Source organism: Equus caballus, chromosome 1 (assembly GCF_041296265.1).
Source record: "Equus caballus isolate H_3958 breed thoroughbred chromosome 1, TB-T2T, whole genome shotgun sequence".
NCBI classification, from domain to species: Eukaryota; Metazoa; Chordata; class Mammalia; order Perissodactyla; family Equidae; genus Equus; species Equus caballus.
Genome location: NC_091684.1, coordinates 95,980,367 through 95,997,828, shown reverse-complemented (window position 1 = coordinate 95,997,828; position 17,462 = coordinate 95,980,367). Strand labels below are relative to the sequence as shown.

Here is a 17,462-nt window from a genome sequence, read left to right as displayed (position 1 = left end):
TCCAGCCCTGCTCCCGGCAGGACCTGCACGAGCCCGGGCAGCACTGGGGGCCTGAGGGGGCACCGAGATGCCCACTCCTCCCCCATCCCCCACGGACTCTAACCTTCTCTCCAGTCAAGTGCTGGACAAAAGGCCAGGCGTCAGTCCCAGGTGGGCTGGCTGAGAGCCGTGCGCACTTCGTCCATTTTCGCTAGCCCCATCCCCCAGCACCCCAGTGTGTGCCCTGCATCTGGTGTGCCTCGCTTGGCTCCGGAGCTATGCTTCCTGAGACCGAGCGAGTGAGGAGCCATCCTCTGCCAAGATGCTCACAGCGCTGCTCCTCGGAGCCACTGACACCTCCGCCCTCGACTCCAACAACCCAGGTTGGCTCCACAATCTCAGCCAAACACCATCCACAGATACAATAACGGAACTGCCATCCATGGAGCACCACCAGCCCTGCACTGGGTCCTTTCATGAGATGGTCATCTCATTGAATTCCCACAGCAACCCTCGGGGAAGGTACTATTATATCAGTTTACAGACCAGTAAACGGGCTCAAAAAGATAGCACCACTAGCGAGCTGGGATCTGAGTGTCTACTTGTTCCGAAGGCAATGCTCCTCCCTCTGTGCTGCCAGCTGCCCTAAGAAGCCCCTGAAGAAGCACCATCAGGTCTCCAGCTGAGCATCTAAAAGCCCCTGATTTCCTACAAAGAAGAGAATGGGTGGGTGTGGGAGGGAAGTGGGGGAATGGGGACACACTCCAGTCTTCTGCCCTGTCTCTTGTTACTACAATTAAAGTGGTTCAAGTCCTGCCTCTCCCATATAGTGGGAACCCAACACCTGCCCTTCCTGCTGCCAGGGTCCCAGGGTCCCAGGACTCCGTGGATGGGGGTGTGGGATGCACATGTGTTTCTCCCAGTCAATGTCTCCTTTGATGTTCTACTGCATCCGGTTCCTTTCTCCCACACCTCCATGCTGGTCTCCTACAGCAACTCCTTTCTCCCAGTCTCCACAGCTCCAATCATGGACCACAATCCCCGTTTCCTGCTTTCTCCCTAACATCCCTCACGGACGCAGCTAATGCACTGGGGGGAGGGAGACGCCACTCCTGCACAGCAAATAGCTGAGAAATGAGGATTAGATGCGCCTGTTAACAGTCCATCAAACATGCCCACTTCTCTCCTTTGGTCAAGAGACCCAGCAGCAGGGCACCATCAGAATCCCTGATGTCAACCACTAGCACATTTCAAAATTTGGAATGTTGACCTTGCCCAGAGTCACAGGTTTTCCATTCTTCTCAATGCCCTCAGCGCCCCATATCTTTGCAACGGGGAGACTCATTCATCTCCTCATTCACACAACAGTTACTGGGCGCCTTCTGGGTGACAGAGAAAAGGGGAGACTTGCATCCCAGAATGCTCCCCGTGCTTAATTCTTAACAACCTTCTGAGTCAAGTATCATGAAGTCTACTGTACGGATGGGGAACCAAAGCTCAGAAAGCCACATGGTGAGGAGGTGGGGCAGGACTTAGGCCAGGTCTGGAACTCTGCCCTCTCCTTCCCCACTGACCACACCACGGAAGGGTTACGTGACATGCCCTCGGACGGTCTGGTCACTCAGGGTCCCATGGAAGCTGCTCTTCCGGTGGCCAAGGAGACAGGCACAGGTGGCCTGCCCATCTCCTCATGCTCTCTGTTACTAAGACAGGACCAGGAGTTGGGGCGTCTCTTGTCCCCCAAATGAGCTCTCAGACGTGTCCAGTAAACCTCCCCTCATCCCACCTGTTCCTCAATGGTGATGTTCATGGAGTCCACCCTTTGTCATGTGCTAGGAGGAAAATGGGCTTCCCCTTGATCTGTCAAGGGCAGCAAGCTTCCTCCTCCTCCCAATGGCATGAGGTAGGAAAGAGCTGGGCTTTGAGTCAAGGAGCTATGAACTCGCCTCCAGCTCTGTCACTTTATCTGTGGGAGTGTGAGCAAATCCCAAAATCCCCCAGGCGCCAGCACTCTGTACCAGCCCTTCCCTGCCAGCACTGTGGAGAAGATCAAGTGAGTTAATGGGTCTAAATGAGCCAGCTTGATACCTAAAGCCCTGCTCCATCTCTCTCTCTCCTCCAAATCCCTCTCCTCACCACCCTCACCCCAGAGCTGAGCAAGGTGGAAACAAAGTAAGAGTCGGGAGGCATATGGCCCACCCCCCCCCCCCCACCGTCACCCACAGACCTGTGGGCTATCTGCTTCCTCCAGGAAGCTCGCCTGCACCCTGAGGCATGGTAGACAGATTACAGAATGGCCCAAACTCGCCACCCTTGACTGTGTCCCCTCCCTCTGCAATGTGACTTTCCGCTTTCCCCCCAGGAGGAGTTTCCTCGGAGTCTCCCTCCCCACCCCTTCAATCTGGGCTGACCTCGTGGCTTGCTTTGGCCAGCAGATTGTAGGAGAAGCAACAACGTGCCAGGTCTCTGAGCCTAGCCCTCAAGTGCATTGGCCCACTTGCAACTCTGCTGCTGCCATATGAATAAGGGTGGGCTAGTGTGCCCGGTGATGAGAGACTCATGGCCCAGTAACCCGTCACTCCAGCTTAAAGCCAGCCAACCACCATCCTAACCAGCCAGCCCCTGCAGGGTGGCCAGCTGACCACAGATGCATGAGTGACCCAAACAAGATCAGCGTCCCAAGTCAGTTGACTGGGAGGCTCATGAGTGACAACAAGTGCTCATTGTTTCATGACACTGAGTTTTGGGACAGTTTGTTACACAGCACCAGTGACTGATGCAGAGGCCTTCTCTTCTCCAAGCCAACTGGCAGCATGCACCCAGAAGACCAAGGCCAAGTTCCCATTAGCACCAAGCAAGGGCTCCATTTGGAAGTGTGCATAGAATGGTACTAGCTGTGGGCTGCATGGCACAGACAGCTTCTCTGGGCTGAATCCATGCCAGTTTGGATAAACTCACCTCACCTCTGCCTCTCCTAACACCCGCCCCTCCCCTCCACCCCCAGCCTTCTTCTGGTTTCCCACAGCGCTGGGGAAAATCTGCTGCTTCCCCACTGGGCTTCCCACCCAACCCCTCAACAGCAAAGAGCTGACTCACCACCTCGGGGGAGGCCCCCCAAGCCGAATGCCCTCCGGGATCTGGAGCGGAAAGGGTAATTGAGTCATTTCTCTGTTGCAGGCCGTGTCCCTTTGTCAAAGCCTATTGCTCCTGCCCGCCTCCTTCCCAGCGAAAGGCGCCACCTGCTAATAAGGCCCAGAAATGCCCGCAGGGAGGAAGTGACACTTTGCTGGCTATTTAATGGCTCACAAAGGAAGGAAAGAACCCCAGGCATCTCCAGGCCCATGCAATCCCTCTCTTTGACCCCAGGAAGGAGCAGACAGGCCTCCCCGACAGCCAGCCGAGGAAGGCCCTCTGTGCCCCTGAGCACCGGAATGAGGTGGCATGATTCAAACCCGAAATAGAAACAACACTCAGCGAGAAAACTCACACGGGAAGGTCCAGCAACTTTCGGCATTCCCCCCCCCCCACCCCCATGAGGGCTTCGACGCTCCTTTGAAGATGGAAACTCAAACATTCAATTCCTTCTAAACAATGTCTTACTCGGGTGTCCCTGCTTTGCCGAGCGTTAAGAATGTGTTTAGTCTGCCTGCAGGGCGATCAAGCTTCTAGAGAATGTTTGCTTGGGGTAGAGGTCGGAGCTCCTGGGATTGCACAACCATCCGTTCGCAAACCATTGTCCACAGGCCCCACAAAGGCGATTAAGAAAGATGAACATGTTCCAGCTCCTGCCAGCAAGCGCTCCTCAGGCCCACGGGGAGGGAGATGCAAACAGACGCCACAGCACAAGTGGTGGGTACCGAGCGTCCCTGAGATGAAGGTGACCATGGAGGTGCACTGAGGATGCAACAGGCCACTGGATGTGACGATGTTATCACGGAGATGGGGTGGTGGGCCAGGACACACAGAGGCTGGCAAGACGAGAGCCAGTTGGCACCCGGGGAGGGAACACATGACGGCTCCCCCAGCATGCATGGGGTTCAGAAGGATTAGAGGAATGTGGGGACAGAGAGCGCAACAGACAGTGGCTATGGGGATTGTTGGACACAGGCCCCAGAAGAACAGCTCTCTGCTCCCTTCCCCGTCTCAGCCAGGCCCTGAGTTCTAGCTGTCTTGAGCACCCATCCACTGAGTTCCAAACCCGCCAGAACAAACACTAGAGAATCTCTCTTCCTCATGATCTCATTTCTAAGAATTTCTGAGGGGAAAAAAACAGATTTCTCAGACTCACAGCACTTTTGCTAAAGTTCTAAGTATAAGGCATTAAAATCCGTAAACAGTAGGATATAATTAAATGCAAATGCAAGGCCACATTTAAAAATTAATCTCCCATAATTAATTAGTAATTTAAAATATTCTGGTAAATGATATTTAAATGGCACAGAATTATCCTAGCCCTGAGTGATAAAGACATCTGCTGAAGATTTACTGAGTTGGAGGGAGAAATATTTGCATATATCATGTGGGACAACAGAACATTGTCATTACTTAATTTACCTTTGCTATAAACATATTAAAAAGCACAGTCTTTCTATTCAGATTGCGGGGACAAACTCACTCGCTGCCGTAAACTCTGGGAAGCAGGAGAGTGGAAGCCAGGAGCGAACCCAGCCTGCACTTCCAGTGAGGACGAAATTAGCCGCCAGCCACACTCCTTGCCTGGGAAGCCAGTCTGGGCGGAGGTGGCGAGGGATGTTGGAAGTGGCCCCTCTACCTTTGTCCCTTCACCTTTACCTGATCTTCCCAGCCTGGGCTAAAGGTGACCCCTACTCCCAGAGCAATGGGGAGCTGTCCTACCAACAGGCTGTTCCCCTCGCTGTCCCTTCTCACTGCAGAAAGAGATCACTGATGTCAACCAGTGAAGGTGAATGTCACCTGCTGCACCTGTCGCTGGCACCTGCCATTTCTTTCCCAACCGTGCAGTGCCTTCCCCAGGCTGCTCCATCCCTGCAGTGCCATCATCCTGGTTGTGTGTATGTGTGTGTATTTAGGTCTGCACAGGTGTGCATGTGTGTGCCAGTGTGCATCCCTCCCTGTCAGGCTGTGCTAGCCTGAGGGTCTGCTTGTACCAGTGTGTGTGGCTGGTTGGCTGTGTCATTGTCTCAGCCTGCATCTTGTGCGTGTGTGTGTGTGTGTCCAGTCTCCCACACCTGCCTGCACCTCTGCTTATCCTCAGCCCTTTCCCAACATGCTCCTCTCTCTGCACACTGCCCTCCTCCACCACACACCCCAGGTGAGCCCAGGAACACCCCACCTGCAGGAGCAGCCCAGCCTCCATTTGCTGACCCACCCAGACCAAGAGTAGGGTTCTTAAGCAAACTTAAGTCTCAAATAGCAGAAGTTTTAAGACCAAAGCCCTTGCTGATATGCTGACCAAGGACTTGTTGACCAGCCAAAAAGGCAACCAAGGCACACCCAAGAAAAAGCCAGCTTCAGGCCCTTTCTATGGAGTAAGAATTTAAAAATATCCAATCATTTATTCCCTCACCAGTCACTGTGAGCTACCAGTCACTTGTGCTACTCTAAGAAGATAAAACAGTGGACATCACCAGTCCCTGCCCTTGAGGGGGGTCACATTCTCATGGGAGGAACAGATTGCCCAACAACTGCAGGCCACACAGAGATGGACAGCGCTGGAGCTATGGGGCCTGGACAGGCTGCAGTGTCTGCCACATGAACTGTGAGCAAGGAGCCGCAACTCTTCTCCACAAAGTGCACAAGTGGCTTAAAATAGTTTACCTTTTCTATTCTTTCCAGTGAAACAAAAGAGACGGGGAGGGAGAGGAAAGGAGGGAATAAAGAGGATACAAAAGGAAAGAGAGGGGCCTATGGACAGCTAAGAGACAGGGGCACAGAAACGACAGATGAGAGTGGGAAGGACAAAGTCTTGGAGTCCCCCCACACATGCCCAGAGGAGGCCTGGGTGGACAAGAGCGCTGGGGCATGCCCTCCCGCCGTCCCCTGGGAATGCCCAGCAGGACTATGGGCATGGGATGTGGCACCAACTCTGTGCTCCCAGCCAGTACTTGACAGTTGCTGGTCTGTAGTTGGCACCCAATCCATACTGGAGAGATGGATGATTAAGTGGCTGGGGGGGGATGGACGGATGGACAGATGGACGAACGGATGGTTGGATGGATAAACAGATGAGCAGATAAACAGATGGGTAGAATCTCCTCCAGGAAGATGAGATGAAACCCAGGGCCAAAACAGACTGTGACCAGGAGGTCTCCCCATCAAACCTGACCCGGAGAAGAAAGAGCAGTAAGACACGCACATCCCCAACAGCCCCGGGGCTGTGGTTAGGGAGAGCACTGTAGGCCATTAATCTCAGAGACCCTGAAAAGGACCCCAGTCCCAAAGTTCAGATTCCCCGCTGTGGACTAGGGAGCCCCTTCCTGCTGACATCCCAGCCTCAGCACCAGCCACTCCCCGTCCATCCTGCCTGCCCACTGCTGCAACCGCATGATACACGGGTCCCTGGATAGGCTGAGGCTCTCCAGATCCCTCTGCCCCAGGCCCACCTTGACTATGGGGTTCATGAGAGTTTGTTCCTGTAGACCCAGCCACAGTGCCACCTACTCCAGGAAGCATCATTGACTCTCTGGCCACCCCCATCTCTCCTTGACCAAAGGGCATTGCTCCATCCTCGGTGCTCTCACAGGATTGGTCCACACCTCTGCTTTTCCAGGTAAAGGGGTCTCTTTACACCTCTGTCCTCCCCACCAAGCTGGGAGCCCCACGAAAGCAGGGACTAGTGACCAGCAGAGAACTCAGCCCCGCACTCAGACTCATTAAATGCTGGAGAAGGAAAGCAGAGACCCATGAGGAGAAGGGAGAAGGCTCCAGCAGCCACAGCAGGATTCCCAGGAGCCTCGGCTCCCGTCAGCAGCTGTCACCTTGACCACTTCAGGATTTCCATGGCCCTGGGGTGACGAGAGGACACCCACATCCCCACCTCCCCTGGCTGGTGGTTCAGGCTGACAGGTTGCCTGAGGATAGCATCACGGTGGTTGTCACCACCACTGAAGCCCCACTCAGCAGCCAGCAGTCCAGAGAAGAACCGAGGCCCAGCTCAGGATACAATGAGTCCAACTCACTTCCCAGTTGGGGGGGATAGAAAAGAGCCCCCCACTTCCCCTGACTCTGAGAGCTCCAACACTGAGCCCAGAGCAGAATGGCCTTCCCTGCCAGAGGAATGGCTCCCTCCATGGCCTGTGCTCTCAGCAGCCTCCCAGGGAAGCCCCACGGTGGCTCCAGGTCTGGGACCAGGAGACCAGAGTATTGTCACCCCTGAGCACAGTCTCCCCAGGGGGAGCCTTTGAAAGCTTGTGTACTGATGTGGTGGGCTTTAAGACTGTGATGAAAAGACCTCAGAAAAGGGGACGTGGAATCAAGACGGCGTGATGGAAGGAGAGGGGGCTTGTGTTGGGGCATCTGATATGAGCCCACAGGGCCCTGCAGGCAGAGCCCGTGCCTCAGCCTGCTGTGGCCTCCAGACACCCACCACCATGGTCACGCTCCCCGAACTTGGAGCCCCCAGCGAGGGTAGCCCCCCCGTAAAGTGGGATCACAGAGAAGCCGGTGGTTCACGGGCCCCCCAGGTCAACCCCCCCGCAGAGAATGGATGCACCCTGGACACTGGGCGGTGAAGCAGCTTCTAAAACAGCACATGGACAGCCTGGCGGGTCCCGGGCAGCCATGTGCGTGTCATGCAGAATTTGTCACTAATGACAGTGTGAGTGCCAGCCTTCCCATCCAATTCACATGTAGCCAAAATGTAAACGATTCAGGCAGAGCCGTCTTCCTCCCTCACTCCCATCAGCCAGGACTTTCGAGTGGGGAAGGGGAGCAGCGACAGCTGGGAGGGCCACAGACCCCCTCCTATTGCTCGTCCACACCAGCTGATGGGGCACAATATCGACATGCCATCCATGGCAGTGGGGCTGTGAGGCACTTACTTCCCTGAAACAGTATTTTGAATTTCATAAAATTTAGGACATGTCCCGGCAGTGGGCCACCCTTGTGAATGTCCTCCGTCCTTGTAACAACAAAGAAGAGGTTGGGTTGGGTCTGCTCAAGAAGCCCAAGCAACGGATCCAGGGCGTGAAGGAAGGTTTCACGCTGGGACTGCAGACCCAGGGCTCTCCAAGGGGACCTGCTGGGCTGGCACACAGGTCACGTTCACCTCCAGGGTCCAGAGTCCTTCCCCTATTGTTCCGAGTTGATGCACTAAAATTTTTTTAGCATAAGCACCCTAAAAACCTTTGCCAACCCCAGCCGGAGGCAGCCAAACCATACCCTCCCTATGAAGCCAGCAGGCCATGCTTTCCCCCTACAGTGCCTGCAATACATTGTCTTTTTTGAAGTCATCCCAGCGACCTGGCAGAGAGGGGCTCTGGAGTGGCTCAAACCTGGACTTGAACCCTGCTCAATCCCCAGGTGGCCCCTTGCATGACCTTAAGCAAGTCATCCAACTTCTTCAGCTTCGGTGGCCTCTTTTGCAAAGTGAGAGGACTGGAGGACGCACACAAGGGCCAGGCATGTGGTGGGCACCCAGGAAATGATGGCATCCCCCCCTCCCGATGGCAGGCACATGGGACCAGAGACTAACACCCTGACCAGCTAGAGTTGAAGGCAAGGGAGCCCAGGGGCCATCCTCCCCCGCAGTCTCCGGCCATCACCCCCAGGGACTTGTCACTCTTGCCCGATACCAACAGCGGCCACTCCAGGGGCATCCCCAGCTCCAAAGAACCCAGCAAAGCAAAGGCTTTGCAAACACAGTCTGGGGAACTGAGAAGGCAATAGGCCAAAGCCAAGCTGGGCTCATCCAGCACTGCAGGAGTCTGCATAATTAACCACTTGGAAGCCACATCTTCAGGCCAGTCTCGGTTACGTGTTAAATCCTTGCAGGGCCTAGAAACAAAGCAAGGACTGAATGCATCTAGAAGAGAAATGACGAATGGGTACCATGAAAAGAGAATGGATGTTTCTTGAGCAGCTGTGTGCCAAATGCTTTATCGTATCTGTCATCTCCTTCATCCCTGCTTTACAGACGAAGAAACTGAGGTTATGCAGGTGATGCAAATTATCCAAGGTCATGCAAACAGAAAGTGGAGGAGCTGGGACTTGCCCCCAAATCTGTCTAACTCCAAAACCAATATTCTTCTCACTCCCAAGCTCAAGAGCAGAGCAGTGGCACGGAGGAGAGGAGGCAAGGGACTGGCACAAAGAGAGAAGGGAGGAGACTGGCAAGGGAATTAACAGACACCACCACGGGAGCCGACGCCGGCAGGGGAATTTAGCAAGCAGAAAAGCTTTCCTGTGAGCAGACATTGGCACATCCACTGCTGGGAACATTCTGAGAAAGGCTGGATACATTAATGCTGCTAATCCTAGGCTGCCCATTACGGGCCTGAATCACTTCATACAGGGAAATGTGTTCCTGCAAAAATGCCGAGCGCCGACAGGACATCACAGCCTGGCTGACCACCGGCGGGACCCAGGGCCTGATTAGCGGAGAGCATCAGGGCTGCCGGCCAATTGCACCAAATTAAGCCTTCCGAATTTTAAGTTCTCCAGCAGTGGGCTTCGTGCTGGTTCCTGATGCACGAGGCAGCATTGTGAGTGATAATTAATTAGACGGGAATGCAGAACAAGCAAGCAAAGTACAACAAACGGAATTAGGATAATTCCGCCCTTCACTTCAGTCAACCTTACATCAAAGAGGGCCGACAAGGTGACTGGGGTTGGAGGGGAAACCACAGGGAGATTTGGCCACCCCGTGACCCCTTCTGTCCTCCCCTGCTCCCAGGCACACCACACCCCCAGCACGTCCCCCTACAACCAACCCAGGCCGGAGAGGGACCCGCCAACTCCAGCTTGTCGCCTCTCTGCCATTAGACCCCCAGGGCTGGCACCAAATCAGCCAGCTCATAGAGTATTTCTAGTTGTCTGTTCTCAAATTAGTGGATTCCTTGTTAAACAGGTGGGCCCTGTCTTCATGAGAAGGGCCTAACCCCTAATACAGGTGTTTTAAAAAAAAAAAAATCTCTGATTAGCCCAGGCACCAGAAAAATAAGCGTGTGCACCAAGTATCATTTGGCGATATGCAACCGACACCGCCTCCAGGCACTAATCAATCCCGCGGCAAAGCTGCCCACCTCTGCAGAGAGCTGGAGCTTTAGTTTATCCCTAGAGGTTTACACCTGTCAACAAAGAGAGGGAAATTAAAAGGAAAACAATAAACCAAAGGCCTGTGTTTTGCCTCAGAAATCGCCAGCAGTGAACTGTAAACAGGCTTCCCACGAGCCGCCCTCAGCTTCTCAGAGCCTGATCACGCCTTGGGTCACCTGTTGGGGACCAGTCAAGAGCCAAACTGTGCTTGGGGTCTCCTCCTTCCTGGCGTGTGCTGTGGGCCCAGCACCCACGGGGCCCCATGTCCATGCATGAGCAGACTGTGCCTGCAGCCCACCCAAGCCGCCCCCAGGGAGCCCTGGGCAGCGGCTCCTGTGGCCGCAGGCCCCATGACCTACCTCGTTGATGAAAGAGTGGGCCCCCTGCGGGCTGAGCAGCAGGATGGCTCGGCGCAGCGTGTCCCGGTAGCGGTTCAGCTCCTCCGTCTTCATGGTGGTGAAGAGGCTGGTGAACACGTGGCTGATGTTCTTGTCCACCTTTTGTAAAGAGACGTCAAGGCCCAGCCGCGAGGCCTGGTCCAGAAAGCTTTGGAGCCCACGGATATCTGAGCAGCGGAGAAGAGGGGGAGGAGAGATGGGTCTTTAAGCAGGAAGGGACCTTGGAGGGCATCTACCTCCAACACTCCCCACTATACAGGCTACCTCAAGAGCTGGGCTCAAATCTGCCTTGGTGGTGCACTGAACAGAGGCTGGAAGACATCTCTCTAGTCCCAATGTCCCTTGCCAGCATCCAGCCCCAGGGACAGTGTCTCCCACGGTGGGGAGCACTTTCTGCTGTCCAGCACGTCCTGTGGCCTCGAAGTCCCTCAAGAGCTCCCTATTGCTCCCTATTGCTTCCACCCAACGGGAGTGAACGTTCTGGCAGACCTGTCCCGCAGCTACATGTGGTGGTGGCCCCAGTTCCCTCCACCTCCCTCTGCTCCCCAAGACTGAGGCTCCTTGACCCTCAGTGGGGAGCTAAGGCCACTGACTGCCCTGACCAGAGTGGGCCCAGCCTCGGTCCCCACCCCAGTCCTGTGACTGAACAGCCTGGACCCTCACATCCCAGCGCTGAGGCTTGAGACCCTGTCTCATTCCAGGAACCTGATTTTCCTGGATGCAACTCTTCTCCTCCGCTCTCTTTCCAGCTGGGGTGACTGTCACCCCAAACCCAACCAGAACTTCGCCTCCTGAGTGGTTCAGGGGTGAGCAGATGGTCCAAGATGGTCCCCTGAGCACCACCCTGGCACTGTGGTGAGGCCCCTGGGAGAGGGGACTGCTCTTTCCCCCATGGTCGCCAAGAGGGCAGGATGCAAGCCCAGGGCAGGAGGGGAGCAGGGGAAGCTGGAAGAAATGACCAGGGCACAGGCATCCAGAAGGAGCTTGGGGCCCAGCTATATGCACATTAGTGCAAACCTACTCCTGTGAGGGCCAGGGGCTGCTGGATGTTCTTTTCAATCAGGACCCAATCTTCCCTCAGCAGCGGCCCTGCAGGAGCCATCTGGCTTCTCCAAAGGATGACCCGCCCCAGAGTGGAGCCAACACAGAGGCACCCAGGTCCGAGAGTGAGACACGGTCCTGATGATGTCATGTAAGCCACTGGGTCCAGCTGTGACGTCTGTTTCTCTTGGATTTTTCAGTTCCATGAGCCAAAGAATACCCTTTCTTGCCTAAGCTACCTTGAGCTAGATTTCTGTCACTTGCGGCCCAAAGCCTCAACCCATAGCCACTTTTTCAAAGTCTGGGATGTTTCTGGCCCATATCTGCATTCCAGCTCCCAAAGGCCAGCCCGCACCTGGGCCACCCCCTCTATGGGACTCTCTGCCCACCCAATCACCCAGCATCAAATTCAAAGTAAACAGTGTTCATTCAACTGACTGTTTTCTCAACCAGCCCTCTCCCAAGCTTTCAGCTCACGCCCGTTCCACAAACTTCTTGAGCTCTACATGCGCAGGCATCATGTAAGCTGCTGCAGTGGCCCCTCGGCCACCCATCTTGCCAGGAGGACAGGCTCAGCTGTAAGTCTAGTCCCAACTGGACATGACAAGAGCAGCCATGAGAAACCAAACACAGTGCTGGGGAGGAGACCAGAGCGCCATGGCAGTCAGGGTTGGGGTGCTGGGGGCAATGTGCTCAGAGTCCCTATTTCCCACCACAGCAGGACTGTGGACTATGACACTTAGAATTTAGTCTAGTTCCTTAACACGTGAGCAGATCAACCATCCACTTTGTACCTCAGTTCGCTCATCTGTAAACTAGGGATGAAAGTCCCTGCCTGCCATTTTCATGGGACTGTGAGGAACCATAATTCTTGAGGGCTCCTCCTACTTATGTCTCAGTGGCCTGCCCCTGGGAGGCACAGAGGGCCAACCTCCCAATGCCGGACCCATGGGGACGACATGGCAGTGCCCAAACGAGAGCCCTGGGAGCCTTCGAGAGATGGCAAGTGCGTGACTGAGATTCAAGCCCATGGCACTCAGTTCCAGTTCAGCCACGACCCGAGCCAGCTTCGTCCACTGGCAGCCTGGCTCCTGGAGCTCAGACCTGTGCCCAGAGCTGCTTGCCCAGCACAGCACGGGGCTCTCGGTGTGGCTCTGCTCACCGCATCAGACAGACAGAAGGTGCCAGGTAGCAGGATGGGCCCTCGACCAAGCCCCAGGGTCCCCCTAAAGCTGCCAAGTGAGGCAAGGTGACTGAAAGATGACCACACAATGCCTTATGCCCTGCCCAAGCCCCAGGGGCTCCAAACACACAGGCACCAGGCTGCCAACACCCCTCGAATTCCCAGAGAGGCCATGAAGTCCCATTAGTCTCCTCCCGCCCCTGGAGATCTGTAGCCCCAAGGAGTCTTGAAAGAAAAGTTTGAAAAGGTTCTTCAGAGCTTCTTCACGGTCAGAGGGAATGGCAGGACAAATGTGCAGAGAAGGTTCAAGGAGCAGAAGTGCAATAGGGGGAGGGGACCCCCAAGTGGAAAAACTCAGGGCTGGTGTCTACCCAGGCCCCTCCCTCTTCTGAGCATAGCACAACTCACACCTGCTAACAACAGGCTTCAGCATCTCAGCACTGAGCAGACATCCATGCCCAAACCAGCAGCGGGCTCCTGCACCAGGCATGCAACAGCTCTCCCCTCATGCCCATGACGGTTCCCTCTCGATCCATGCTGTCCAATACAGCAGCACTAGCCGCACGTGGCTACTTAAATTTAAAATTAAATTCATTAAAATTAAATAAAATCACACACTCAGTTCCTCAGTCACATGAGCCACATTTAAATCCTCAATGGCCATATCTGGCTGATGGCTACCATATTGGACATATGATAAAGATCATATATGAAGGATAATGGCAGAAGTTTCTATTGCATGATACTGCTTAAGAAATCGCCTTTTAACCGGCATGGTATAAATGATGTTCCCAGATATGGCAAATTCGCTGCATTCGGGCCCCTGTAACGGTCCCCCCATTCCCACACCTTTTGCCCTGTCACTTTGAAGACCTTCCAGCTCCCGCTGTGGGTTCGGCCACATGACCTGCATTTTTTTTTTACGCATTTCTGTTTCCACGCTTGGACCCTGCCACCACCGTGAGAATGTCCCTGGGCTAGCCCGCTGGAGGGATGTGGACACACACGGAGAAGAATCAGGGCGGCCCCCAGGCAGCCACCCCCAGCCATACGCCAGCCAAATTCAGATGCACAAGTGAGCCCAGAGCAGAACTGTCTGGGTGATCTACGGACTTCTAAAAAACTAATAAATGGCAGTTGTTCTAGGCCACTGAGTTTGGGGATGGTTTGTTTCTCAGCAATAACTGACTGACGGATGGAGTTCATCAGAGGCATTGTATCTAGCAGACCTTATGGAAACTTCAGTGAAAGAGCAGGTCCTGTGTCTGAAAAAGTCACCCCACACAGCTTTCCCATGGCACCGTCCACATGCGGCTGAGTGCAAGCCAGTCCCAAGGCAAGGCCACTAGTGGCTTCTGCAGCCCTGTCCCTTCGCCTAGACACCAGTGGTCTTCACTGCCCGTGGCCTTGGCTCTGACCCAGATCTGAGCACAGCTGACAGGACAGTGAGAGCTGCCTGGGACAGGCATGAAGGTGGCACCCTGAGACCACCATCTACCAGAACCCACTCCTCTTCCAGCATCTTCCAAGGCCACTGCAAGTCTTTAAAGTGGCAGAGACTGGCCGAGTCTGCACAGGCGTGCTTTCTGTGCATTTACATGAGCACATCCTCAAGGAGGGCTCCAGGACAATCACACCTTTGGGTCCGTGAGTCTGGTAGGGCTCCTGGACCTCATGCATCACACCAGCATGGCTGGTCCTCTCAGGCTGGGGTAGAAGTCCCCTTCAGTCAGGTCCCTGAGGTCCCCCTGCCTAAAACCATCTCAGCCCACAGGACTGTTTCATTTCCTCAGGGAATAGGAGGTGTCAAGGGGGATGGCAACGGTCTTGGGACCCACAAGGACATGCCCACATGAGAACATAGCCCTCAGAGCCCCTGCATGCCCTGGGCTGCTACATCGCTACCTTCTGTTCAGGCAGCCCCGGATGAGACTGAGCTATCAGAGAGAGTTTAAGGTCCCTGTCAGCGGTGGGCTCCTCACACCTGGGGAAAGGGATGCAGGCTGAAGGCAGCACTCCCAAGGGACCACAGCCCCTGGCTACAACTGCCTGCTCCCACCTGGCTGAAAAGGTCAGCTCTCAGGCTCTGATGCTCTTATTCAGCTGCACTTGGGGAGGGCGGGGGGCAGACTAGCAGTTGAGAGCACAGGCTAACTTTGCCACCCTCCCGCCATTACCCAGGCACAGGGCCAAGGAAGCGGCTTCTTCAACAAAAGTCCTTTTCTCCTTACAGGAGACTGTTTGCAACACCACCCACCCATCCCCCCAAGAAAGCCAGCTGTGCACCTCGGCTCCCTGGGAAGGAAGAATTCTCCAAGAAGGTAGACGTGGGACAGAGCTGGGGCTTCTCCCATGGGCAACAGTGTGGGCACCCTAAGAGCCCCTTGGCCCTCACAAGCTCTGGACGCTGTCCCAGGCCCTCCCCTGTGCAACTGGCCAGCCCAGTCTACCATTGCTGCTGCAGCTCCCCAACCAAACCCACCACCACTGGGCACAGAGCTGATGGGGCCACAGGGGGTGTCACGTCAGCCCCACCCCAGAAAGGGCAGGAGAAGGCAAAAGGGCCACCAGCTCTCCAAGGAGACAAGGAGAGGCATGAACCATGGAAAGGAGCATCGGCCCCCTACAGGGACAGGGAAAGGCTCCCAGGAGAGGCATCCTGCTCCCCAGAGAAAGGACACAGTTCAGGGAACATGAGCCAGTGCATTCCTATGAGGAATTTGATGTGAAATGTCTCAGGACAGGCCTCAGAGTCCTTGGCCACCATTTGGGATCTCAAGGGACCCAGTCACCAGAAGTCTTTCCAATATCCAAACCTGCTGAGTCATCATGTCGACACTCATTCATCCCTTCTTTTCTCCAATATCCACTGAGAGCTTTCTCTAGGTTGGTCCCTCTCCTAGGGGCTGAGAAACAAGAATGAATGAGCCCACGATGTTCCTGCTGTCAGGGAACTTAGATTTCAGGGGCTGGAGAACAGACCGGAACAAATAAACAGTATGCTAAATAGATAATTTCCAGCAGTGATAAGAGCCCTGAAGAAAATAGATGTTGGGCTGGGGGAATCTGCAGGGGGTAGGGGTGGGAAAGGCCCCTGTGAGGAGCATCAGTGAGAAGGAGCCAGGAGAGAGGAGAAACAGCAAGTAGAAAGTTCCAGAACGAAGCATCTGTGACACCAAATGAAGAAGGGCCTTGCTCACCCCATGACAGGGACCAAGAATAGGGAGGCCCGAGGGACCTGGACTGTGGAGCCACCAGGGAAGGAAGCTGGGGTCAGCAGGCACCAGGCACCTCTACCAGTGGAGGAGGGGAAGACACAAGTCCCAAGTGGCTGAGTCTTGGGTCTCCTCCCCGCCATAGACCAGCTTCCTTACCCTAGGCCCGTGTGCCCTCTGGCACTTACTGGCCTCTCACCTCTCTGCTCACTGCCACCCACACCACACTGCTCGAAAGCTCTTGCGAAAGTCGTCAACAAATGAGGATCCTCCTCTCTCTTCACTTGTCACGGGTCCTCCGGAGCACCCAGCCTGTGAGCCGCCATCCTTGAAGCCCTCTCCCCTCTGGCCTTCCGGACACGATGGTCTCCCTCTGCCCCCACCTACTTCCCAACCCCTCCCCTTGGCACTCCTGCTCACATTCCCAGCCCACCCTAGGCTTCCCTCTGACATCACGCATTCTGTCAGCCGGGCTTGGAAAACATCAACACCAGCACCTAGACTGGCCAAGGGCTCTCAACTTCTCCGACACATCCCTCGAGTGCATCTCCACGATCCCTTCCCAGATGCAGCTCACTCCAGGCCGAGACTTCTGCCACAGCCTCCTACGAGGTCTCCCAACCCTGGGGTCCGGCCCTCCAATACCTTCACCAGGATGTTTTCTAAGTTCCCCTCTGCTCATGATATAGCCCTCCTCTAAAACCTTGCACGAATGACACAAGTTTATTTCCAAGTTGCCAAGAAATTAATACCCTCAAAGCATCAGTCAACCACAAACAGCCTTCTAGAGACTTTATTATTGTATGAAAATAAGCTCCGTCCATCTTAGCCCAGTATATAAGAGACTGTCTGGTCCCAACGACTTTTTCTATTCTTGCTTTTATATCACCATCACCTACTTCCACCACCACCCCCAGAAACCACACAGCCAAACTCCAGAAAAAGAAGCTCTTTGCCCTTCCCTGAGCATCTTCCATCACACATTCACCACATATACACACACATACACACACCACACATCCTCACACATACACCCATACACCGCACACATGCATACCGTCCTCCTGGATGCTCTCAATTTGAAATTCACAGAGCCCTATTCCTCCATCAAGACCCAGGTGAAATGATACCTACCCCAGCCTTGGGCCATGGCAGATCCCCAAGTCAGAATTCATGCCTCTCTCGAGTTTCATACTCAAAGACACGGGAAGCAGGAACTAGGTCTTTCTCATTTCTCTACCCAACCCCAAGGCTCAGTGCCCAGCCCAGAGTCAGGGATAACAAAAGTCTGTGGAACCAAATTGAGAAGCAAGAACCAGCCTGAAGCCCAGTGCAACTTCAGCAGCCACACAATAGTCACACACTCAATGGAGGCACATCCCTACTAGGCAAGGAATGAAAATTGGATGAGGC

General features: G+C 54.7%; 1 protein-coding gene across 3 annotated transcripts in view; it reads right to left on the bottom strand.

Moving 5' to 3' along the window:
- GRID1 (glutamate ionotropic receptor delta type subunit 1) overlaps positions 1-17,462 on the bottom strand; it is a 670,463-nt gene that overhangs the window by 444,766 nt on the left and 208,235 nt on the right. For all 3 annotated transcript variants that reach the window (XM_023648767.2, XM_023648771.2, XM_070265586.1), the window contains one exon: positions 10,572-10,777. In XM_023648767.2, the coding sequence (XP_023504535.1) occupies positions 10,572-10,777 (206 nt within the window). The remainder of the gene's footprint in view (positions 1-10,571; positions 10,778-17,462) is intronic.